The 25679-nt window shown below is 46.0% G+C and overlaps 2 protein-coding genes across 5 annotated transcripts; one reads left to right on the forward strand and one right to left on the reverse strand.

The window, feature by feature from the left end:
* Positions 1-6962: 6962 nt before the first annotated feature.
* LOC130873230 (small ubiquitin-related modifier 2-like) lies at positions 6963-7375 on the forward strand. Its single transcript, XM_057767895.1, has one exon. The coding sequence runs from the start codon at positions 7088-7090 to the stop codon at positions 7373-7375; it is 288 nt and encodes a 95-aa protein (XP_057623878.1). The 5' UTR covers positions 6963-7087.
* A 1245-nt stretch (positions 7376-8620) lies between these two features.
* Positions 8621-19862, reverse strand: Hinfp (histone H4 transcription factor). 4 transcript variants are annotated; one of them, XM_057768744.1, is made up of 10 exons: positions 19811-19862; positions 16181-16525; positions 12891-13120; positions 12535-12646; positions 12201-12353; positions 11685-11762; positions 11480-11600; positions 11256-11394; positions 11057-11181; positions 8621-10403 (listed from the first exon to the last, which is right to left on the reverse strand). In XM_057768744.1, exons 2-10 carry the CDS (start codon positions 16347-16349, stop codon positions 9992-9994), a joined length of 1539 nt encoding a protein of 512 aa, XP_057624727.1. In that variant the 5' UTR covers positions 16350-16525; positions 19811-19862; the 3' UTR covers positions 8621-9991. The 4 variants fall into 4 exon arrangements, with proteins under 4 accessions (XP_057624727.1, XP_057624726.1, XP_057624728.1 ...); XM_057768743.1 differs by lacking the exon at positions 19811-19862 and adding an exon at positions 19315-19794; XM_057768745.1 differs by lacking the exons at positions 12201-12353; positions 19811-19862 and adding an exon at positions 19315-19794.
* Between the last annotated feature and the right edge of the window lie 5817 nt (positions 19863-25679).

Raw genomic sequence — 25679 nt, forward strand, 5'->3', positions numbered from 1 at the left:
CCCCCAAAAAACACCACAGAGTTCCCACTTATATGCAAAAGCAAAGAGCCTTTATTCAAGCTCAAGTTTGGACTCTCTGTCTGTCCCATATAGCGGTTGAGAGCAGAGAGTGCCCAGCCCTATCAAGGTAGGCTTTTTTTTTTTTAATCACAGTAGAGTTTGGGTGAGGGGATTTTCAGGGTTCAGGACCCTGATAGGCTGACATGTGGGAGGTGATGTATGCTATGAATATGTTATATTGACATTGGTTAATAAAGAAGCTGCTTTTGGCCAATGGCTTACCAGAGTAAAGCCAGACTGAAAGAGATAGAGAGTAGGCGGAGGCATGGAGAAGCCAAGTAGCTGCCCGCAGGAAACAGACCTGAACCTTGCTGGTAAGCCACAGCCACATGGTGATAAGCAGATTAGTAGAAATGGGTTAATTTAAGATATAAGAGTTATAAAAAAATACACTTAAGCTATTGGTCAAACAATATTGCAATTAATACAGATTCTGTGTGATTGTTTCAGGAATCTGGGTGGCCAGGAAATGAATAAGTAGCCTCCAACAACACAGGGGGTCTTGACAAAAGGGGAATAAGTGAGTCCTGGGCTCAGGGACATCTGGCGACCTTCTCTCATCTTATCTGCTGGTTGGAATGTCGGGTACTTCCCTTTAGATGCTGGCCCTCCCTAGGCAGTGTCAGCTTATGACTCTTTCTGGAACCCGGTACTGCCTGCCAGTAAACCAAGAAGAGAATCTCAGCCCTACTCTTTAGCTGGTCTCTATCAAGCTGCCATGGCAGTTGTGTGGCCTGGGCTCCACACTTGGGTACATCTTAGTATCTCTATGGGGCAGGGTTCTTGTTTTGTTTTGTTGAGACAGGGTCTCACTATGTAGCTTTGGCTGGACTGGCACTTGCTATACAGACCAGGCTGTCCTGGAACGCCCTAAGTGGACCAGGCTGACCTTGAACTTCTAGGGATCTGCGCACAGGGCAGGTCTTACAACCTTCCTTTGGTGAAAAGAAACAGAGAAATAGGAAGGTTAAACAATATGGCCGAGGGACAGGCATAGCAAATCCAAAGGACAGGCTTAGAATCCAAAGTCCCTGTTTTTGCCCACTCTGCCAATTGGTCATCTCAGAATCTTATTCCCAAATGGACATCAGAAACCCAAGCCCAAGCTAGCCTTGAACTCACTGTATAGCCCAGGATGCTTGATCTGATCTTGCCTCCACCTCCCAAGTATAAAGGTTATATCAGGGCTGGTGCCGGAAGGGCCTTGGAGCCTCCTGGGCTAGTACACTACCAACTGAACTCTACCATCTTCAGCCCCCTTCCTGATTGTATATTATCCTTTTTTCATGTCTAAATTAATGAATACATATATTTGCCATATTTAAATTTTTAAGTTGTGCTTATTATTGTGGTGTGAGTGTAAGCATGTTCCCAGGGAGCTCATGTAAAAGTCAGAGGACAACTTTTAGGAGTAACTTTTCTCCATGGTGGGTTCCAAGGATCAGAGCAGATACGCAGGTCACAGCAAGCCCTTTTACCCATGGCGCCATCTCACTGGCCCACTATTCCCACACACTTGTATAATGTATAATGATCTTACAAGAGGATCTTACAAGAGACACCGCGACTAAGGCAACTCTTAGAAAATAAAGTATTGAGCCGGGCGGTGGTGGCGCATGCCTTTAATCCCAGCACTTGGGAGGCAGAGGCAGGCGGATCTCTGTGAGTTCGAGACCAGCCTGGTCTACAAAGGGAGTTCCAGGACAGGCTCCAAAGCTACAGAGAAACCCTGTCTTGAAAAAAAAAAGAAAAAGAAAAAAGAAAATAAAGAATAAAGTATTTAACTGGGGGTTTGCTTACAGTTTCAGAGGCTTAGTCCATTATCATCAGGCAGGTGTGGTGCTGGAGAAGTAGCCAAGAGAGACATCCTGATCCTCAGGAGAGAGAGAGAGAGAGAGAGAGAGAGAGAGAGAGAGAGAGAGAGAGAGGAGAGAGAACCACACTGGGCTCAGTGTGAGCTTTTTGACATCTCCACACCCACTCCAACAAGGCCACACCCCCCAGTCCTTCTTAAATAATGCCACTCCCTGGTGACTAAGCATTCAAACATATTAGCCTATGGGGGTTGTTCTTACTGAAACCACCTCACCAGAGTAATGGCATATAGTGTCTCCTCATTTATTTGTCATTTCTTTTTGCTGGGTATATCCAATCTACTAGCTTTTTTGAAATATCTAATTACTGTCACCCACAGTAAGTCTACTGAGTTATAATGCACCAGAAATAACATTCCCCTGGGCAGAGGGCACAATTCAGTAGTTCAATTCCCAGCACCACACACAAAATAGTTATGTCTTTCACTATTGCATCCTGTACTGTTGGACTCTAGCGTTCAAACACCGAGGAGGAGTCACCCCCAGAGACCACCTCACACACCACAGCCGATGCAAAAGCATGAGGATTTTATTAATTCTGTCATGACAGGGTCCCCCAGCATTCGGGAAGCCGAGGGACCCCGAATAGATGGCACAGGCTACTTTTAAAGGGGCCACAGAAGCAAGGGGGGTTGTTCTTTGACTATTTTGATTGGCTTATTCAAAAGGGCTATTACCAATAATTGACTGGAGAGCTGTTGTCAGATCAGATGAGGTAAGAGGTCATTTTGACCCCGTTTCCCAGGGGACTGAACCAAAACATACGTATATGGGTAATTGTTCAGGAACTGAGTACGTGCGAGTATAGCTGTTAGGTCCTCGGTTCCCAGCGGAGGATGGTACAGAGGCTGAGAGGCTTCAGAATTGTCTTAAAGTCTTACAGCACCACTCCAACCCCACTGGCTTTTCCTCTTAAGTAGATTCTCTATCTGTAAACTTCATCAGGATCACAAACACAGCAAGAACACAGCATAGCTGGTTAGGCAGGGAGATGCCGTGGAAGATCCCGAGTTCAAGGACAGCCTTTTGATTTTCAATAATAGACTGTATCATTTGTATTTCTTTTTTAATATTTATTATATACACAGTGTTCTGCCTCAATGTATGCCTGCAGGCCAGAAGAGGGTACAGACCTCATTAAAGATGGTTGTGAGCCACCATGTGGTTGCTGGGAATTGAACTCAGGACCTCTGGAATAGCAGTCAGTGTTCTTAACCTCTGAGCCATCTCTCCAGCCCCTAGACCATATCTTTTTATCCTCCAGGTCAAGCTGTCCATAGTTCAGGATCATTTACTTTCCCTAGAATAACCCCCTACTTCTTGGCAAAGGAGAAGGCACATATATTGCACACCTGCTATGTGTTATGAACACATACAGAGAAAAACTATTATACTAGTTTGCCTTTCTCCCCGTGTTCCTAGACTTTGCATGTAGAAAAATGTACCCAACAAATAGCCATTTCTGAGCTGAGCTGAGCGTGGTGAGATACCTGTGATCCCAGCATTAGGGAGGTAGAAGCAGGAGGATCAGGAGTTCAAGGTCACCCTTACTTCACAGTGAATTTGAAGCCAGCCATAGTCAAAAACAGGGTTGGCAAGATGGCTCAGGTGGTAAAGGCACTTGCCACCAAGCCTGACACCTGAGTTTGAACTCTAGAACACAAATGAAAGAACTGACTCCCACAAATTCAGATTGTTCTCTGATCTCCATATGTATGCTGTAGTTAGTGTACATGCACACATACATGCACACACACACACAGACAATATCTAAAACAAAATAAAAACAAAAAAATTCATTTTTCTTTTCTTTTCTCTCTCTTTTTTTTTTTTTTTTTTTTTGAGACAGGGTTTCTCTGTAGCTTTGGAGCCTTTCCTGAAACTAGCTCTTGTAGACAAGGCTGGCTTTGAACTACAGAGATCTGCCTGCCCCTGCCTCCCAAGTGTTGGGATTAAAGGTGAGTGCCACCACTGCCCTGCTAACAAAAAAAACTTTCTTTAGGATGTAACTAGATCTTTGCATCTCCTTCTGGTGTTAGAATCATCTTTCAGCACTGCAGACAGGAAAACCAAGACTCTGCTGTGAGGGGACACATCCTGATGATGAACCCAGCTTCAGACCCAGGGCTTAGGAACCCCATTATTTCTACCGTGTCAAACTTATGTCCAAGTATCAGTTTCCTGTCTTTAGTTTTCTTAGACAGGGTCTCACTGTGCACCCCAAGCTTGACGTCAAGTTGTGACCCTGCCTAAGCCTCCCAGATCTTAGATTCTCAGATGTATACAGCCATGCCATTCCCATTTTATTTTTATTTATTTTTAGACAGGGTTTCATGTAGTCATGTAGCCCAGGCTAACCTCAAACTTGCTACATAGTCAAGGATAACCTTGAAACTGTAATCTTCCCACCACCACCTCCTCAACGCTGGTATTACAGTGATGGACCCCTATACCCTGTTTCATGGAGTGCGGGGTCAAACCCAAGGCTTTGTGACTGCTATACAAACCCTATACCAACTCCTCCCTCTTTTCAGAGACAATCCACCTTCCCCTAATATGCTTTCATTCTAGGATATAAACCTTTCTAACTTGGCGGAGATCCACTATTGTAAGTCTTCCCCATTTGGAAGACCCTCCAACTCCTAGATAGACCTTGTAACTTACTAACAGTGGTTGATGGACTTTAGTGCACACCTCAAATCCTCCAGAGGGTATAAGACTGAGTCCTGGGTTCCATTCCCAGGGTTTCTGATTTAATGTCTAGAGTGGGTCTTTGCTTAGTGTAGACCTCACCACCCTTAGAATAAAGCCATATACCAAGAGTTTCCCTGTCAGAATGGATCCTCCCCACTTCCCCAAATACATATCTGCCTATTCCCTAGGATTGATTGATTGATTGATTTATCCTCCCTACACCCACCACACCCCCAATCAAGCAGTTTACTTCCAGAGCAAGTTTCCTAGGGCCAGACATGCAAGAGTTGATAATTCTCAGCTTAGGGCTAGACGTTATTCTACAACAGATTGCTCTGGACAAGGATTTGTGAGAGCGGTTGGTAAGATGGTAAAGAGTGTGGTGGGGTCCAGCGGGATCCAGAAAGGACTTAACCTGGAGACTCGGGAACCGGTCCAGCTCTGTCTCCACTACCCTCTGCGACTGCTCTTGCCCACCGACTGGTTCAGCTCGAGACTTTTAAACTTGTCAAGGAGGGCACCCTCTGCTGGCCACCTGGGGAGGTGCTACTCAGAACAGAAAGTGGAGGTGGCTAAAAAGAAGAGCGCTTCCTTCCTCCCTTCCAGCAACAAAGTTAATCTTCTCTTTCTTGGCTCCCTAATATGCAAGGAAGTGATGGCCATGAAGGGGTGCCTGATGTTACCATTCTTAAACTATGACACGACAATCTTCAGAGACAAGGTCTTGCTTTTAAAGAGAGTATCTTGTCCCTGTTCTCCTGTTCCCCTCCACCACAGGCCCAGAAAAGAGCTGAGCCAGCAGACATGGCCTGAAACCTCTAAAACAATGAGCAAAAATAAATCCTTTTTGCCCTGTATACCTTGTGGGTTGTTTGTCATAGCAACAGAGACTAATATACAATATTTTGTTTTTTTTGTTCTTGCTTTGAGACAGGGTTTCCCTGTGTCACCCTGGCTGTCCTGGAACTCACCCTGTAGACCAGGCTGACCATGAACTCAGAGATCTGCCTGCCTCTGCTTCCTGGGTGCTGGGATTAAAGGCCTATGACACCACGCCCAGCTCCAGCACAGTAACTTAATGGAGGCGCTTAAATGAGTGCTCTGCCACTGCCACACTCATGGCTCCTGAAGCAGCATTTCTTCTTCTCCTATTATATACTATCTCCTCAGTGGCTTTCTAACACTGCAGAATGTAGAGTTCTTTGCAAACGTCTCTTTCTGTTTAAGAAGATTATTAATTAATTAATTTTTTTCAAGACAGGGTTTCTCTGTGTAACAGCCCTGACTGTCCTGGAATTAGTTTGTTTTTTTTGTTTGTTTGTTTGTTTTTGTTTTTTGTTTTTTGTTTTTTTGAGACAGGGTTTCTCTGTAGCTTTGGAGCCTGTCCTGGAACTAGCTCTTGTAGACCAGGCTGGTCTCAAACTCACAGAGATCCGCCTGCCTCTGCCTCCCGAGTGCTGGGATTAAAGGTGTGCGCCACCACCGCCCAGCTGGAATTAGCTTTTATAGACGAGGCTGGCCTTGAACTCACAGAGGTCTGCCTGCCTCTGCCTCCCAAGTGCTGGAAGGCCTGGCATTAATTTTTTTTTAAGACTTTTATCTATTTAATGTTTTCCCTGCATGTATACCTGAAGGCCAGAAGAGGGCGCCATATCTCATTCCAGATGGTTGAGCTACCATGTGGTTTCTGGGACTTGAACTCAGGACCTCCAGAACAGTCAATGCTCTTAACCACTGAGCCATTTCTCCAGCCCTGATTTTTATTAATTTACACGTATGGGTGTTTTGTCTGCATGTGTGTCTGTGCACCATATGCACATTTGGTGCTCAGAGGACAGAAGAGGGTATCAGGCAGACCTTTAACTGGAGTTACGGTTATGAGCCACCTGTGTGGGTGCTCAGACTTGAACCTGCATCCTCTGGAAGAGCAGCCAGTGTTCTTTACCACTGAGCCATCTCTCCGGGCCTGCATATATATGTTCCTGTCTATTAGTTTCATTTTCTGTTACTATGACAAAACATCCTGCTAAAAACGCCTTAGGGGACAAAGGATTTATTTGGCTCATAATTCCAAGTTACAGGCAAAGCATTTCGGGAAGTTGGGGTAGCAGGAACTTGACACACATCCAGTCAAGAGCAGAGAATGAATGCACACGGGCCCACCAGTGCTCAGGACTGGGAGAAAATGAAGAGCAATGTCCTTCCACGTATTGTAGCAGGGAGTATTTCCTTTATTCAGACTGGTAGAGCCAAAAGGGCAATATGCTAAGAAACGGCTGAGCAGGGTTAGAGAGATGGCTCGGTCAGTACATGCTTGCCCTACATGAGGATCTGAGTCCAGGTCTCCAGCCACTGCCGCCTCCTTCTTCTGCCGCTCCTGGTGCTGCCTGTGTGCTCCTTCAGTGCGGACCTGGTGCCTCTTTTGTGAAGCAGCAGCTGAGGAGACTCCGACGTTCGCCATGGCCGACAAGAAACCCAAGGAAGGAGTCAAGACCGAGAACAACGACCATATTAATTTGAAGGTGGCGGGTCAGGATGGCTCTGTGGTGCAGTTTAAAATTAAGAGGCATACACCACTTAGTAAACTAATGAAAGCCTATTGTGAACGACAGGGTTTGTCAATGAGGCAGATCAGATTCCGGTTTGATGGGCAGCCAATCAATGAAACAGACACACCTGTACAGTTGGAAATGGAGGATGAAGATACGATTGATGTGTTCCAGCAGCAGATAGGAGGTGTCTACTAAAAAGAGAACCTAGCTGGGCGATGGTGGCGCACGCCTTTAATCCCAGCACTTGGGAGGCAGAGGCAGGTGGATCTCTGGGAGTTCGAGACCAGCCTGGTCTACAAGAGCTAGTTCTAGGACAGGCTCCAAAGCCACAGAGAAACCCTGTCTCGAAAAACCAAAATAAATAAATAAATAAAAAGGGAACCTGCTACTTTACTCCAGAATTTTGTTATAGACCAAGAATACATTCGCAATTAGAAAGCCGCAATTTGGAGCCGGGCGGTGGTTGCACACGACAGGCTCCAAAGCCACAGAGAAACTAAAAAAAAAAAAAAAAAAAAAAAAGCCACAATTTGGTTCCACCACATCCTGACTACTACAGTATAGTTTTCTCTATTCTTTCATTTCCCTGTCCCCATTTCTTTATTGTACATAAAGTAACTGGTGTATGTGCACAAGCATATTGCGCTTTTTTTTTCTTTTTTAAACTAAATGGCCAATGTTCTGTTTTGATTGACAGCAGATGGAGGAGGTCCTGTGAAAATATCCCCCTGCTCCATTAGCGGCATGCTCATTCAGCTCTTATCTTTATATTCCAGGAAGTTATTTTGCTCTCAATGTTTTAACAAAAGAACCCAACCACAAAATCCTTGCATACCTTGTTCGATTGGAGAATTTTAATGCTTTTCATTTATCATTGTAAAACCAAGGACAATTTTATAACTTTTTTGTACGTAGCTGTTACATGTAGGGCAATCTGTCTTTAGGGATAAATTACTCTTGAACAAAATGATCCTAGATAGTTTTCCCTTCAAGTCAAGCGTCTTGTTTAAATAAACTTGTTTAAAATGAAAAAAAAAAAAAAACTATAAACAGGATTGGCATGTCAGTAACTTAGTACTGGCGCAGGGAAAGAGACAGGCAAATTCCCAGAGCTCACTGGACTATATTCAATAGGTGAATTTGAGACTCTGAAACTGTCTCAAAAATAAAGCAGACATCAGCAGACACCGATCTCTAGCCCCAACACATGCTCACACAACTGCAGACCACGTACCTGCTCACATATACCCTACACAGCTTTTTGTTTTTTAGGACAGGGTTTCTCTGTGTAGCCCTGGCTACCCTGAACTCACTCTGTAGACCAGGTTGACCTTGAACACAGAGACCCTCCTCCCTCTGCCTTCTGAGTGCTGGGATTAAAGGCATGTGCCATCCTGTCCAGCCAACTTTAAAAAAAAAGAAAGTTCTTATTTTGAGGAGTTTCAGCTTCTCTAAGGATCCAATGAAAGGTGCTGGAGAGATGGCTAAGCAGGTGAGAGCACTGATTGCTCTTGCAATGACTCAGATCCAGTTCCCAGCACCCACAGGGCAGTTCTCAGCTGTCTGTAATTTAGTTCCAGAGGACCTTTTGACCTCCACGGGCACACCTGTGATACACTTACATACATGCAGGCAAAACACTCATACACATAAAAGTAAATGAACATATATGTGTAATATTCATAAGAACTTTTTTAATCCAATGAAAATAGATCCACTCTCTAGGAAAATGTAGACACAGTTTTCTAGCTTGACTCCTGGCCCATGAGCACTTGGCAGTCTCTGGGTGACCTCCCAACCCACCTCTACTTCAGAGCCTTTGCAGTTCCAGAACCCCAGCCTGCCCTAGAGGCACAGGGTTCTAACTAGGACTAAGGGTGCAGTCCCAGGGCCGTTCATATCCATTCTGTAACGCTGCTAGTATTATACCATGGACAAGTACTGGGCCTCCTTCCACAAAGCTGGTAGATGCTCTGGAAGCAATGCATAAACTCCAAACGGGTACATGAGAGTTAAAGAAACCACCCTGGTCTCTAAAGGGGTAAGCCTAGTTATTCAGCCCCACGTCTAGACAACTATCTCTGTTACCTAGGAAACTGCCACCAAACTTGAGAAATAAGTTAACAGTCCAAGTGGTTTTTTATTACCAAAAACAACTGTCATACATACAGTCTCCAATCCTGCCCCTTAAGATAACCACAAGTGTTCCTGGAATGTAAAAGGAAACCTTGAGAGAAATGGCACCTGGTTCTCAACACGTAACTTTTCTTTTCTTTGGTCGGGGGGGGGGGGGACGACGACAGTTTCGAGACAGGGTTTTTCTGTAGCTTTGGGGCCTGTCTACCCGTCCTGGAACTCACTCTGCAGACCAGGCTGGCCTTGAACTCAGAGAGATCCACCTGCCTCTGCCTCCTGAGTGCTGGGAGTAAAGGTGTGCACCACCACCACCTGGCCTCTCAAGGAGTAACTTACAGTGAGGAATCGGCTCTCAGAAGGGCCAATGGACCCCTAAAGACAGGAATCGATGTGAACTAAACATTTACTCACTGCATCTAGCACGACTAATGAGAACACACATGTTGAATTTCTTCAATGAATCCTACTCCTCAGGTTCCCCACAAACAACAGTGTAGAGACGGGGAGGGAAGGAATTACTCAGAGTCCACAGAATGACGCTGCCTGAGTCAGACTGGAACATACTATTCTCAGCACCACTTCTAAAGGCATCCAAAAACAAAGGCTGCCCACCAGGGGCAATGCTGCCTGGCTGGCTCAAACTCCAAGGTCTGAAGAAGGTCAGACTCTGCAGCCTCACGCCATCTGGACCTCCGGCTTCTCAGGTACTCCTTGAAGCCTTTCCATTTCTCTCGAGGGTAGCTCAGAGACTGGAGGGGGCTCTCCTGGGGCTTCGGACAGCACATAGTAGACAATTTCTCGCTGGCCTTGGCTGTCTGTCTGACCATCCATATGAACAGCAGAATTGGAGTTGTCCTGAGAAGCTGAGACGGCTGTCCCCTCAACCCTATCTTCCTCTTCCATCTCTTCCTCAGGTCCTGCCCCCCCTAGTACTGTTTCTAGAACGATGCCCTGCAGGCTGCTTTCATTCAGTGCCACTCCCGGATCTGATCCTTCTTGGAGCTGCTGGAGGAGCTGCTGTGTCAGCTCCACACTCTCATAGCGAACCAGCTGCAGCCGCATGTAGCCATCTTCATGCTCCTTGTACCTGGAGAAGAGGGCAGCAGAGCAGCAGAGGATGAAGACATGGCCTGGAGACAGAGGGTGAAGACACAGATACACTGGAAGAAGTCTCAGGATTCCATGTGACAGAACTGAAGACTAAGAAAAGGGTCAGAGGAGAGGACTCAAAATGAAAAACTTAGTGCAGAAGCCCAACCCAGCAGAGACTGACTGACTCTGTAGTAGGTGGAGTGTCAAAGTTTATGAGGCCATGAAGCTCACAGGCAGGACCCTTAGTCTTTAATTCTTGCTCTGGCTGCAGGACTTTTGGCATTACTTGTTGAATCTGAAACCAAGCTTTCATTAGAAAACCCACAGCCTTGCTGGGCGGTGGTGGCACACACATTTAATCCCAGCACCCAGGAGGCAGAAGTAGGCAGATATCCATGAGTCAGAGCTACATAAAGAGACCCTATCAAGACAGATGGACAGACAGACAGACAGAGTCTGTCATATGACTCAGGGTGTAAATACTTGCCATGCATGCCTGATGACTTGAGTTCAGCATTTGGAACCCACACAAAGGTAGGAGAAACAATTCCACAAGTTGTGTCCCGACATTTACAGGAGCACGGCACCCCCCAAATACTCACAGCAATAAACAAAAACAAGGAAAGTATCGTGGGGATTTATACATACCGAAAACGAGGGTGTCCCGATGGCCACTTGAACTGGTGCTTCTTGCGAAGGTGCACAGTGAGGTTGTTGCCACGTGTGAAGCATTTGTCACAGACATGACATTTGTACCGTGGCTCTGAGTCTCCCTGATGAGGAAGAGAAGGCAATGAGGTCAGCTCTCCACTCACTCGCCTGAGAAGCCTCCCCACCTGGCACTTACTTCATGCACTTTGCGGTGATGGGACTTGATGGAGCTGAGAGAGCGAGCACTGAAGCTGCAGTTCTCGAACTCACACCTGTAGGCTGACTCCTTGCTGTGGGTGTCCAGGTGCTTCCGGAGGTCAATCAAATTCTTGCAACTGCCAGGAGAAATCAGGAGGGGGTTGAAGAGCAGAGAGAACCCTGAAACCTGAGCCCTGGATTTTGACCCCCAGGTCACCTCACCTGTAGTCACAACAATCACATTTAAAGGGCCGGTCGTCACTGTGTCGAAAGCGCATGTGATTTCGGAGGGAGGAAGGCAATGGGCAGGTCATGTCACACAAAGGGCATTTATAGTGATTCACTGAGGAGCAGAGAAGAAGCTATGACCTGTGGACTCACAGGACCTCGAAGGGAGGGCAGGGAGGCTTGGGTGCAGGCCACTCACCATGATTCCGCATGTGGTCTCGCAACAGCCTCTCTGTGGCAAACCTCTTAGAACAGTGAGAGCACTGGAAACGCTGCTCTGGGGTGGAGCGGACAAAACAAAGGACGAGTGATGAGAACAGTGAGGAGCAGAGGAGGGAGCCATCCCAGACAGAAGGGAGCCACCCAAGGGTCAAAGGGAAGCTACGGGTGGGATCTGGAGTCCAGACCTGAGTTAGAAGCCCAGCTTTACCACTTACTAGCTGTATGATCTCAGGTAAGTGATTTAACCTCTCTGAGCCTCAGTCTCCTCATCTGTAAAAAGGGGAATAAGAAGCCTACCTCATGGGGCTGTTGTGAGGATTCCTGAGATAACTGATACCACAAACCTAAGTGCTAACCAATGTCTAAGACAGGTCTAGGAGGTGCCTGGTCCCAAAAGGAGAAGAGGGCCAGGGCACAGATCTCCCAGCAGCACCTCCCCTGGGAATATACTGTCGTCTTTAAGTAAGATAGCCCATGAGCTCCAGCTGCTTACGATCCAGCGAGGTCTGGCGACGGATGTGATCTAAGAACTTGGTGTTGTTGGCAAACATGCCCCCACAGGTGGGACAGGCCACCACCTTCTCCTGGGTATGGCTGCGGAGGTGTTCTCGAAGTTTACAGCGGTCTTTGAAGGTACAGGTACAGTCTGGGAAGGAAGATCTGATCATGTTCCATCCCTCAATCCCCTTCCCCAACTTGGCTCTGGTACCCCCAAGTTTCATCAGCCAGCAGCCTTTGTCTTGTAGAATGGTCCCATCCCTGGCTCCTCTAGACCCTTAACACCTCCAGAGTTTAAAGCAGAGGTCAGAGCAGATGGGTGGCCCTACCTTTCCAGCCACACAGCACCACATGGTTGTCCTTGCTGACAGCTTGGTATTCACAGCACAGGCTGTGCGCATCCACGTGCCGATAGAACCACTCGGGATTGTCGAAGGTACTCTGTGCCAGGGCAACTTGGGGTGAGGACTCACAGTGGTTAGAGGGACTCTCACCCATGTCAAAAGGGGGCTTTTAGCTCTCTCCCTAATTACCTTCTGGGAATGGGAAAGTTTTAAGATAAAGGTGTTACACAAGAATAGAGGGGAGATGCTAGTAGGAGCCTCTGAAATGAGGCACCCCGGAAAGCTCTTGAGTCCAGATCCCCAGCTTCCTTCCACCCCTATTTCTGGCACTGTCTGCTGACCTCGCAATGTTCCCATAGGCACAGGAAATGGTCAGGGATGTCAGGGATGACGTTCCGGCTCTGGAAGTCCAGGATGCAGGGGCTGAGGTCAGCTTGGCTTTGCAAGGCTTGCAGCCCCCACTGTTTCAGCTTGGTGTGATAGCAGTGGAAGTAGACATGGCGAATGAGGTCAGCAGAATTGTCCAGAGAGCAAAAGCCACACTCCTGCCACAAGCAGGAGAATTCTTCTTCTGCAAAAAGGGGTTTAGAAGGAATGGTCTGATACTTTCCAAGGCTCAATTCACTTTCCATCTGAGACATTAAGCAGGACTCTGACCAAATTACCAGTTCATTCAGTATATAATAGTGTTCAATGACTTTCAACTGAATCAGGTATGGAGTCCCAGTCCTTATCCTCGCAAGGCTTTCAGTCAGAGATTTAGTAAACGCACCACAAAACTACAACTAACGGCAAAGGATATGGGGTAAGGTACGTGGCAGCAGACAAGGATTACAGGGCTAGGTATGCTGGCTCTGATCTATAAGGCCAGTGCTCCAGAGGGGTTGGCTGGTAAACTGTCATGATTTCCATGCCAACCAGGGCTAGGGAGTAAGACCCTACCACAAACCAAGTGTGAAACAAAAGTGACAATGCAGACTGATGTTAGAGAGAGTCCCTGCATTAAAAGTGAATGTAAAAGAGAGATGTAGTCTAGGCTGAGGTTAAGAACGTGTACAAGACCCAGGGGAGTCAGAGACCCAGGAAGAACAAGTTAGGATCCCGTAGCAAATGTACAACCTCTGCTCAGTTTCTCATAGTCCGAGGAAGACAGGGCCTCCCAACACCGGTTTTCCAGTTCTCTTTCCCTTCTAATCTGTTTACTTCAAGGCCCATTATCTCGACTCACTTCCTATCTCTCCAGCACCTCTAACTAAGCACCACATTCTCAATGTTTGACTGGAATCTGCTTATTTTGAAAAGCTGAAACTCAGAAAGTAAAACCAGCCCTTAATTTCTCTTTTGTGTATTATTTGACTTTGGAAACAGGTTTGGTATAAAACTATGATGATCCCAGAATCTCAGAAAGATCAGGACTTCAAGTTCAGCCTTAGCTACATAACAAGTTTAAGGTCAATCAAGGCTAGTTGAGACTCTATCAAAGAAAGGGAAAAAGAGCAAACAGAATGAGAGAAGCATTCTGAGTACACTGAATAAAGCTGTTCATGGGCTGGAGAGATGGCTCAGAGGTTAAGAGCACTGCCTGCTCTTCCAAAGGTTCTGAGTTCAATTCCCAGCAACCACATGGTGGCTCACAACCATCTGAGATGAGATCTGATGCCCTCTTCTGGCTGCAGACACACAGAGTATTGTATACATAATAAATAAATAAATATTTAAAAAAAAAAAAAAGCTGTTCAATTATTCTCTTAGTTTGTGATGTGCAGTTATGGTAAAAATTGCTCCAAAACCTGTGTGATAGCTCATGCTAGAAATCCCAGCATTTGGGAGGACTTTGGTGGTATGAAGCTAGACTGAATTACTGAGATCTGTCTCAGAAGTAAACAGGGGCAGGGGATGGCTCAAGTGTTAAGGGTACTTGTTGCATTTGCAGAGGACCTGATTTTGGTTCCCATATGTTGGCTTACAACCATAACTCTAGTTCAAAGGAATTCAACATCCTCATCTGAACTCTGTAGGCACCAGACACACTCATGGTATACATACATATATGAAGGTAAAACATTTAGACACAAGGGCTGGAGGGGCAGTGATTAAGAGCACTGCCAACTCTTCCAAAGATCCTGAGTTCAATTCCCAGCAACCACACGGTGGTTAACAACCATCTGTAATAAGATTTGGTGTCCTCTTCTGGCCTGCAGGCATGCATGCAGGCAGACCACTGTATACTTAATAAATAAATTTTAAAATAAAAAATTTTTAAAAATTTAGACACATAAAACAAAATAAATATTACAAATAATTAAGTTAATAAAAAGGGAAAGGTGGACGGTGGTGTTCTATGTCTTTAATCCCAGCACTTGGGAGGCAGAGGCAGGCAGATCTCTATGAATTAGAGGCTAGCGTGATCTACAGAACAAGATCCAGGACAAAAATAATAACATTAAAAAAAAAAAAAAAAGCCGGGCGGTGGTGGCGCACGCCTTTAATCCCAGCACTCAGGAGGCAGAGGCAGGCGGATCTCTGGGAGTTCGAGGCCAGACTGGTCTACAAGAGCTAGTTCCGGGACAGGCACCAAAAGCTACAGAGAAACCCTGTCTCAAAAAAACAAACAAACAAAAAAAAAAAAACAAAAAAAAAAAAAAAGGAAGGGGAGGTTGGACATGGTGACACACACCTTTAATCCCAGTACTTGGAAGGCACAGGTGGCCAGACACCTTTAAGTTCAACACTAAGATCATTGCCTACATAGTGAATTTCATGCCAGCAAAGAATACAGTGAGTCACTGTCTTAAAAAAATGGATAGAGTGCACTCGGGAGGCAAAGGCAGGCGGATCTCTGTGAATTTGAGGCCAGTCTGGTCTACAAGAGCTAGTTCCAAGATAGCCAGGGCTGTTATACAGAGAATCCCTGCCTCAACAAAGAAAGAAAGATGGCTCACCAGGTAAAGGCACTTACTGCCAAGCCTACTAACCTGAGTTTGATCCTCAGAACCCACATGGCAGAAGAAAAGGACAGACTCTCACAAGTTGTCCTCTGACCTCTACACATATGCTATGGTGTGCTCACACATTACATACATATACAAAATAAACAAATGTGCCCCCCCTCAAAAAAAAGAAAGTTTAAGGGAAGAGGTCCAGCAAGGTAAGGTTTAGCAGGTCAGGCAATGGGAGCACATGCCTTTAATCTCAGCAATTAGGAGGCAGAAGCAGGTAAATGATCTCTGTGAGTTCGAGGCCAGCCTAGTCTACAGAGCAAGTTCCAGGATAGGCTCCAAAACTACATAGAGAAACCCTGTCTCAAAAACAAACAAGAACAAAAAAACAGCTTTCCACTAAAAAAAAAAAAAAAAGATAGTTTAGCAGGTAAAGGAGCAAGTGTCAAGCCTTCTAACAGTGAAGAAAACAACTGACTCCCTACGCTCTCCACACTTGATATGCATGTGCGCCCCCATCACAAACTGCTTCTAATGGTGATCATCCTTTACATTTTCACTGACTGAATTCTCTAGATATGGCGACTTCATAATGTTTTTATGAACAAATCTAAAGCACTGTTTCCCCAGCCGCCATCTTTCTCTAGGAGTCTGACTTCCCACCTGCACTGAGCTCTTTCCTGTTCCCTTACCAAGTGGGTCCTCTTCTTCCTCCTCCTTGGAGCCATGCACATGTTGCTGCAGGTGCTGAGTGACATGCTCGAAGAACTCCTCCATGGCCGAACATACAAAGGAGCAGGACCCCCATTCACACTGGAGCCCCAGGTTCTCTTTCCGGGGACCTTTTCCAGGAGGTGACATGGCCTTTATCTTAGAGCAAGGGGAAGAAATCCAGAGCTGTAAGATTGTAGTCCGGTGCTACTGGAGGCAAAGAAATGGCAGCCTGCTGAGAGTCAGTAGGTATTCTTCAGTATCCTGTGCTCTTCTCAGTAAGGATGAAGCAGCAGTTTCTCAAGCCCTGGAGGCTGTCTGGTTTCCTGGGAAGAGACAATACTGAGCATATGACTAACACTAAGCTAAACATTTTAACATTTTCTTAAATAGCTTCAGTGCACATACCCATGGGAGATAAACAATACTCAGTTTCAAAGAGAGGCCTATCACCTACGAGCTGTCTGGTTTTGCCAGAAATAGGAATAACAAAACTTTTTGTTCTGAATTTCACACTTACTATAAGTCAAATACAATTTATTTTTTTAAATACTTTATTTATTTTATGTATGAGTGTGCTATCTGCATGTACACCTTTAGTCCAGAAGAGGGCATAAGATCCCAAGGAGAGAGTTATGAGCCACTTTATGTGGTTGCTTGGAATTGAACTCAGGACCTCTGGAAGAACAATCAGAGTGCTCTTAACCACTGAGCTATCACTCCAACCCTAAATACAATACTATTTTGTATTTTGGTAGGGCTTGAGATGGCTCAGTGGCCCTTTCTTCCAGAGGACCTGGAATAGATTCCTAGCACCCATGTGGCTGCTCACAACCATCTGTAACTCTAGTTCCAGGTGCTGCAACTCTCTTTTGTCCTTCTATGGCATTGCTGGCATGTGATGCAGACATCCGTGTAGGTAAAACACCAAACACATTAAAGTAAAAATAAATCTTGAGGGCCTGGAGAGATGACTCAGTGGTTAAGAATATTGGCTGCTCTTCCAGAAGACCCAAGGGTTCAATTCCCAGCATCCTCATGGCTGGTGACAGATGTCTGAAACTCCAGTTCCAAGGGATCCACACATACATGCAAGTAGGACATTGTGTAGGAAATAAGAGTAAATAAGTTTAAAAAAACACTATTTTAATGTTGTTTTGAGTATTTTTGATACTGAAGATTGAATCTAGAACCTTACACACCGTATTTTGGGACAGGGTTTTCCCTAAGTGGACCAGGCTTGCCTTAAACTCACTCTGTAGCCTAATGTGTTGCAATCCTTCTGCCTCAGACTCTCAAGTAGCTGGGATTACAGGTTTGTCTCACCAGACCCAGCCACAGTAAGCAGTATGTGTGTGGAGGGGCAACCTGAATGGTTCCTAAGGAATCAATCCTCTGAGGGTTTTGTTTGTTTGCTGTTGATACAAGGTTTCTCATTGGCCTGGAGCTCACCAGGTAGGACAGACTGGCTGAGCAGTGAGCTCCAAGGATCCTACTGTGTCTATTTCCCAGAGGTAGGATTACAGGGACTCACTGACCTTTTTACAAGATAGGGTCTCTCTATATCTTGTACCTCGGGCTGTCCTGAAACTTACCATGTCGATGAGGCTGACCCTGATTTGCCTGCCTCTGTCTCCTGGATACTGGGATTAAATGCCTGTGCCACCACTACCAGCTACTGAACTTTTTAAAATGTGGGCTCTGGAGATCAAACCCAGGGCCTCCTGATGTTTGTGAAGCAAGCACTTTACTGACTTCCTCTCCAGTTTCATATTAAGCATTTTATTTGCATCATGTAATTGCTGACACTACCCTATGAAGTAGGCACTATTAAACCTAATGAAAAACCTGAAGCTGACAAAGATGAACTGATTTATCCAAGGCCACCTAATGATGGTAGGTCAGGTTAGGCTGAGCCCGAAGCTCATATTCTTTTTTTTTTTTTTTTTTTTTTTTTTTGGTTTTTCGAGACAGGGTTTCTCTGTAGCTTTGGTGCCTGTCCTGGAACTAGCTCTTGTAGACCAGGCTGGCCTCGAACTCACAGAGATCCGCCTGCCTCTGCCTCCCGAGTGCTGGGATTAAAGGCGTGCGCCACCACCGCCTGGCCGAAGCTCATATTCTTATTCCATACAGCCTACATGGACCCAGAAGCTTTCCATTCCTTACTAGAGTATGTCATTGTATCTCTTGCCAGACTTTCAATGCCATACAAACTGACTTTGCTTTGCCTACCCAATGCTTGATCCCATCACTCCTTTAATATTAAAATGAAGATTCCAGAGGGCCTTTGCTTTTAATTCCAACACTCAGAAGGGAGAGGCAGGCAGATCTTTGTGAGTTCAAGGCCAGCCTGGTCTACAAGAGCTAGTTCCAGGACAGGTTCCAAAGCTACAGAGAAACCTTGTCTTGAAAAACCAGGGCTGATCTGCAGAACAGGAGACAGCTCAGTGAAACCTGGGGGTGGTGGTCCACACTGTTTATCTCAGTATTCGGGAAGCAGAGGCAGGCAGGCAGATCTCAGTGAGTTTGAGGCCAGCCTGGTCTACAAAGCAAGTTCCAGGACAGCCAAAACTACACAGAGAAACTGTGTCTCAAAAAATCAAAACAAAACAAAACCCCACAAAACAGAGAGGGCTCAGTGGAGAAAAAAATGCATGTTACAGTAGCCTGGCAACCTGAGTTTGACCCCAAGAACCCATACAGAAGTGGAAAGAATCGACTCCATAAAGTTGTACTCCACACACACACACACACTAATTTTCTTTAAAAAGGGTGGTGGGGTTTGGGGTGGTGGTGCTGGCCTTTGAGACGGGATCTCTTATAGAGTTTCAAGTCAGCCAGAGCTACAAAGACTGTCTCAAAAAAGAAAGCTACCACGTACTATACATTATGTATATGGTTATGTCTGTGGGGAGAGAGGATCAGACAAATGATGGAGAAGGAAAATGGAACCAAACTCCTTAGTTTTGACCTTAAATTACTTAAGCCATGAAGGCCCAACACATTACTCGGGCTCAATAAGGGTTAACTACATGTATCGTATCCTTGTTTCTGAGCCGACTGGGGGGGGGGGGTTGGTACCCAACCCTCAGGATCCCTACCTAACGTTTCTTACATTTCATCAGTAGTCACAGTACGAAACCATCCCGTCAACAAGTCAGTACGTAGTGTCGCTTGGCATCAATGAACTCCGAGCCGTAATCCAGAAAAAGAAAGGCCCAGGTCCTCAGGAAGGACTCAGGGACGAGGAGCTGACGGCTGAACACGGTAACCAAAACAAAGCGCGCCGACGAGGGCGATCAGGACACGGTCGGCAGGCCTCCGGGGAAGGCTCCCCTAGGCGGTGAGGCGGGGTTAAGCTTCAGGGGACGGCTAGAACTCCGGGGAGGAAGGAGACGGTCCCGGAGCGCCCAGCCTGGAGGACTTCTCGGAAACTCCGGCGCCAAGCATGGCGCTGACCGAGTCCAGCCGCAGCGACCCCTCGACCGAGAGTGCGGAGGTCGAGGCCCGGCTCGGATGCCGAGCCGAGCCGCTCCAGGAAGCCGGCCTCCGGCAGACTCCACAGAGTCGCCCCGGCCGCCAAGCCACCGAAGCGGCGAACCCCTACTCACCTGCCAGCGCTGCCGGGCTGCCTGCGTCCCACCCACCTCACACCATATACCCCGAGGCGTTTGCGAGACGACCAGCGACAGCCAATCGCCGCTTTCGAGTCGGCCGACAGCCAATGGCCGCTGCGTCGGACGGAACCCGTGCGCACCAAAACACGGAAGAGGCGGGAACGGCAGGGGAGAGGGCTCCGTGTCTCAAGGGGTAGCGTGAGGGACGACCGGATGTGGAAAAAAGTAGCGTCACCCGCAAAGGGGGTTGGGGGTTTTGTCTAGGCTGTGCACAGGCGGGAAGCTTTGAGACTTGAATGCCCTCTACTGTGCAGACTCCGCGCCTACAACCATGTACTGGGCTTGAGCCTCAACTTGGCTCTGGTGCCTTCTTCCTGTCTGTAATTTAGTTAGCTGACTGGGTGGTGGGTGAGTCTACACTGGGACCCTAGCTCCGACTTTGGTTTTCTTGGTCTTCTCTGTTCCTTGTAACCCAGACTGACCTTGAACTCACAGAAATCCTCCTGTAGTTGAACGCACAAGCGTTTGTATTAAAGGCACAGGCCAACGCTTTTACCCTTAACCTTTGGATCCCTCTGTTCTACCACCGCATGGTGAGATTATAGATTTTGCCAGCTCACCATATTTATGTGGTCCTGGGGATTCAATTGAGGATTTCTGCTTGTTAGACAAGCTTTACGAACAGTCACACACCCAGCCCTGGATACTTTTTTAAACACACGATCACGCATATTTCATTTATCTTCGCTCATTCTAGTCTGTGAAGGATAGCCATCCCAGATTTCCACACTCACTTAATATGTCCTACTGTGCTCTCAACAAGGCTTCCTCCACAGAGCTCAGCGAAGGCATCTTTAAGGAAACCAGATCTGACCAAGTCACCACCGTGTGAAAATAAATATTCAGACATTGAAAGGTCCCAAACAACTCCAACATCTTGAGCCTTCTACCTCATTTTCTGCATCTCAGCCACAAATTTCAGTTTCCCTACCAGACGGTAGCTGCTTTTACTTCAGAGGATTTGCACTTGTTTTTCCCTGAGTGAAAGTCTCCCTTCCCCTTCCCAATTATGTAACTGAATTTCTACCCATTCTTGGGTTTTCTTTTTTTTTTCTTTTTGGTTTTTCGAGACAGGATTTCTCTGTGGTTTTGGAGCCTGTCCTGGAACTAGCTCTTGTAGACCAGGCTGGTCTCGAACTCACAGAGATCCACCTGCCTCTGCCTCCCAAGTGCTGGGATTAAAGGCGTGCACCACCACCGCCCGGCACCATTCTTGGGTTTTCAATGGTGATGGTTCCTTCTCCAATAATTGACTCCTTGTTATGGTATAGTATATTTGTGTGTTTTAATACTTAGTTGTCTCCTTATTATGGTTATTATATTTGTGTATTTACTACTCTGCATTTTATACAGTGAGGAAGAAAAGTTGTGTATATTTCTTCACTTTTTTTTTTTGGTTTTTGAGACAGTGTTTCTCTGTGTTAACTGGCTGTCCCGGAACTAGCTCTTGTAGACCAGGCTGGCCTCGAACTCACTGAAATCCACCTGCCCCTGCCTCCCAAGTGCTGGAATTAAAGGCGTGCGCCACCACTGCCTAACTTCTTTCTTCACTGTTCTATACCAGGCACAGTCCTATACAGACTATATACAAAGTCCAGTGAGGGAACTCAGTAAGTATTTAAAACCACCAGGCGTGGTGCTGCATATCTTTAGTCTCAGCACTCCAGAGACCGCAGCAGGTGGACCTCTGAGTTTGAGGCCAGCCTGGTTTATGGAGCAAGTTACCAGAACAGCCAGGGCTACACAGAGAAACCCTATCTCAACAATTTTTTAATTAAACTTTTTTTTTTTTTTTGAGACAGGGTCTGTCTATTACATAGTCCTGGCTGTCCTGGAACTCATTATGTAGACTAGGCAGGCCTCGAACTCATGCAGATCCACCTGCCTCTGCCTCCTGAGTGCTGGTATAAATGTGTGCACCACTACACCTAGTTCAATACATTTGTTAAAGAATGTATCTGAGGGCTGGAGAGATGGCTCAGTGATTAAGAGCACTGCCTGGTGTTCCAGAGGTCCTGAGTTCAATTCCCGGCAACCACATGGTAGCTCACAACCATCTGTAATGGGGTCTGGTGCCCTCTTCTGGCCTGCAGGCATACAGAATATTGTATACATAATAAATAAATATTTTTAAAAAATAATGTATCTGAGTAATAATATTCATTAGGATTGATAATTTATTGCATTATCATTTCTCCCTTTTCTAAAAATAAACCTATATAATTTGTGTAATCAGGAAACACATTAAGGTGAGTCAGAGGAAGGGGAAAGGAGCAGATGGACATGCTTTTAATCCTAGCACAGGGAGGAGGCAGGGTAGATCTTTATTAATTCTAGGCCAGCCTGGTCTACATGGTGAGTTCCAGGTCAGCCAGGGTTACACAGTGAGACCTCTCCTTAGAAAACAAAAACAAAACAAATGAAACCAACCACCACATTAAAGTTGGTGCGTGACACCTATACACCTGTAACCTGGTGCTGGGAAAGTGGAGCCAGGAAGACCATAAATCTGAGGTCAGTTGAAGGGAGGGAGGACTGTACAGTACGTGACAAGACAGCCTAGATGGGCTATGACACACCTTCTCAAAAAGGGATTTTTAATGTCCCATATAAATAAAAGTTTAAAGACAACATAAAAATAGGTCAAGTTAGCTAGGTATTCCAACACCTATAATCCAGGGTCTTCTGCCTCCTCAGAGGCAGAAAGATCCCAAGGCCTGTCTAAACAATTTAGTGAGATATTATCTCAAAAGTAAAATGAAAGCAGACTGGAGAGATGGCTCAGAGGTTAAGAACATTGCCTGCTCTTCCAAAGGTCCTGAGTTCAATTCCCAGCAACCACATGGTGGTTCACAACCATCTATAATGAGATCTAGTGCCCTCTTCTGGCCTGCAGGCATGCATACAGACAAACCTCAGTTTACATAATAAATAAATCTTTTAAAAAAAAAAAGTAAAAAGAAAGCAACTGTGGTCATGGTGGCACACTCCTGTTAGCCCACATAGACCAAGCTAGCCCTAATGGCACACCCCTGTTATCCCACGTAGACCAAGCTAGCCCTAATGGCACACCCCTGTTATTCCACGTAGACCAGACTGGTCCTGATGGTACACTCCTGTTATCTCACATAGACCAGGCTGGGTCAGACTCAGAGATCTGCCTGCCTCTGCCTCCCAACTGCTGGGATTAAAGGCGTACGCCACTACTCCCTGGTTAAGATTTATTTACTGTCTATGAGTGTTTGCCTGCATGTATGAATATACACCATGTACGTGCCATGCCTGCAAAGGTCCCCCTGGAATTGGAGTTACAGATGGTTGTGAGCTGCCATGTAGGGGCTGAGAACCAAACCTGGGTTGTCTGCGAGAGCGATCAGTACTCTTAAACACTGAGCCATCTTAATACCATCTCAAGGGCCGGGCGGTGGTGGCGCACGCCTTTAATCCCAGCACTCGGGAGGCAGAGGCAGGCGGATCTCTGGGAGTTCGAGACCAGCCTGGTCTACAAGAGCTAGTTCCGGAACGGGTACCAAAGCTACAGAGAAACCCTGTCTCGGAAAAAAAAAAAAAATACCATCTCAAAAACTAAAAATTTCTCAGTGTTTTCGCCTAAATGTGTGTGCATCACGTGTAGCCTGGTACCAAAAGAGGGCATCAGATTCCCAGGAACTAGAGTTACAGATGGTCACAAACCACATGTGAGTGCTGGTAACTGAGCCTGGATCCTCTATAAAAGGAGCAAATGTCCTTTTTGGCTGAACCTTCTCTTCAGCACCTCCTCTTCTTGTTTTTATGAGTGCTGGAAACAAAGGCATGTGCCATCACAAAGTTATTTTATCAACCTTATTTAGAAATTCATGATTCTAGCACCACTTCATAAGATGCTAGCTCTTGTTTTAATTGTGGGTTATAGCACTGAAACGGTCCTTAGCCATCTTAGTAATTCCATGGAGAAAAGCTTGTCACGAAAATGTGTGAATTCGTAGTTTCAGAGTACAGATCCCAGTATTTTTATGGACCTGTGTTTCCAGATTTTAATTACAAGGATATGGTGAGCTATGTCTTTAATCCTAGCACTAGGCTATGGGGGTGGGTGGCAGAGGCAAGCGGGTTTCTGAATTCAAGTTGGAGGCCCTTCAGGTAAACACAGTGAGACCCTGTCTCAACAAACACATAAATGAATAATGTCCACATCTTTTAAGACTCACTGTCTAGTGTAGCTTTTGTTTGTTTGTTTTTGTTTTTGAAACAGGATTTCTTTGTGCAGCCCTGGCTGTCCTAGAACTTACTCTGTAGACCAGGCTTACCTTGAACTCAGAGATCCGCCTGCCTAAATTAAAACATAGAACTCTTTATACTTTTTATTTCTTCTTCCTCTTTTTTTCCTTTTTTTTTTTTTTTTAAGACAGGGTTTCTCTATAGTCTTGGCTGTCCTTCAACTATCTTTACAGACCAAGCTGGCTGCAAACTCAGAGAGATCTACCTGCCTCTGCCTCCCAAGTGCTGGAATTAAAGGCATGTGCCACCACCACCTGGCAACTTTCATCTTTTATAGAGAAGAAACAACAATTTTGACTGGATTATCCAGACATTGAGATTCGTTTTCTAAAAGCTGCAGCCCTACCCATCATCATTTACGCCCATTAAAAGGTATAGATAGGGTCAGATGTGAGTACTTATCTTTAATCCCAGCACTAGAGATGTGGAGACAGGAAGATGATACCAAGGTCAATTTGAGCTACAGAGGAGTTCAAGACCAGCCTGGGTAAGTTAGACCCTATCTCTAAAAGGCAAAAAGGGCTTTGGGATACAGCTAAGTAGAAGAGTTTATGTGTGTTAGGTGGTGGTGGCACACACCTTTAATCCCAGCACTAGAGAGGGAGATGCAGGCAGATCTCTGTGAGTTTGAAGCCAGCCTAGTCTAAAAAGTGAGTTCCAGGACAGCCAGGGCTACACAGAGAAACCCTGTCTCAAAACAAAACAAGTAACAGTCAAGTATGATGACACACACCTGTATTCTCAGCACTGAGAAACTCTAAGGCCAGTGTGGGCCAAATAGCAATACCCTTTATCAGGAAAAAAAAATTCATGCTGTCTGTTCACAAACCCAATCCCGAGTATGCTATACATCAAGGTTAGAAGTGACCTGAGTATCCAAGGCCACTGTCGAGTTAGAGGTAAAGAAACTGGTGTCCAGAAAGGAGAAGTAGCTTGTACCGATAAAGAGATGCTTGTGGCAGGCATTTCCTTCCTATTGGTTCTGCACTCTGCACAACTTCCTGCAGTGGTTCACCTGGCTCAAGTCCTGTGTGACATCCCAAAGGAGAGGAGACAGACATGTCTGTAGATCCTCCTGCTTCTGACTCCCAGCTACTGAGATTAAACATTTATGCCATCACACCTGGCTCCACCTACTTTATTAAATGATGTCAGAGACAAAACCCAGGGCCTCCGGTATGCTAGGATAGTGCTCTACCTTTGAGCTATGTCCCCAGCTCATAGTCCCCATTTTACAGAAAAACGAAACTGAGCACACAGCCAGGCAGTGGTGCACAGCGCACACACCTTTGATCCCAGCACTCAGGAGGCAGAGGCAGGGGAATCTCTGAGTTCAAGGACAGCCTGGTCTATACAAAGGAGTTCCAAGCCAGCTAGGGCAACATAGGTGAGAGTCTGGATAAAACACCAACAAAAACAACTGGGTACCCATACTGGCCATGGTCATAAAGGTGACCAGTGGAGCTGGGTCTCAAATCAAAAACAATCCAGGCCCAGCGTCCATACTCTGAACTCTGCTATGACC

This window comes from Chionomys nivalis, chromosome 4, assembly GCF_950005125.1.
Source record: "Chionomys nivalis chromosome 4, mChiNiv1.1, whole genome shotgun sequence".
NCBI classification, from domain to species: domain Eukaryota; kingdom Metazoa; phylum Chordata; class Mammalia; order Rodentia; family Cricetidae; genus Chionomys; species Chionomys nivalis.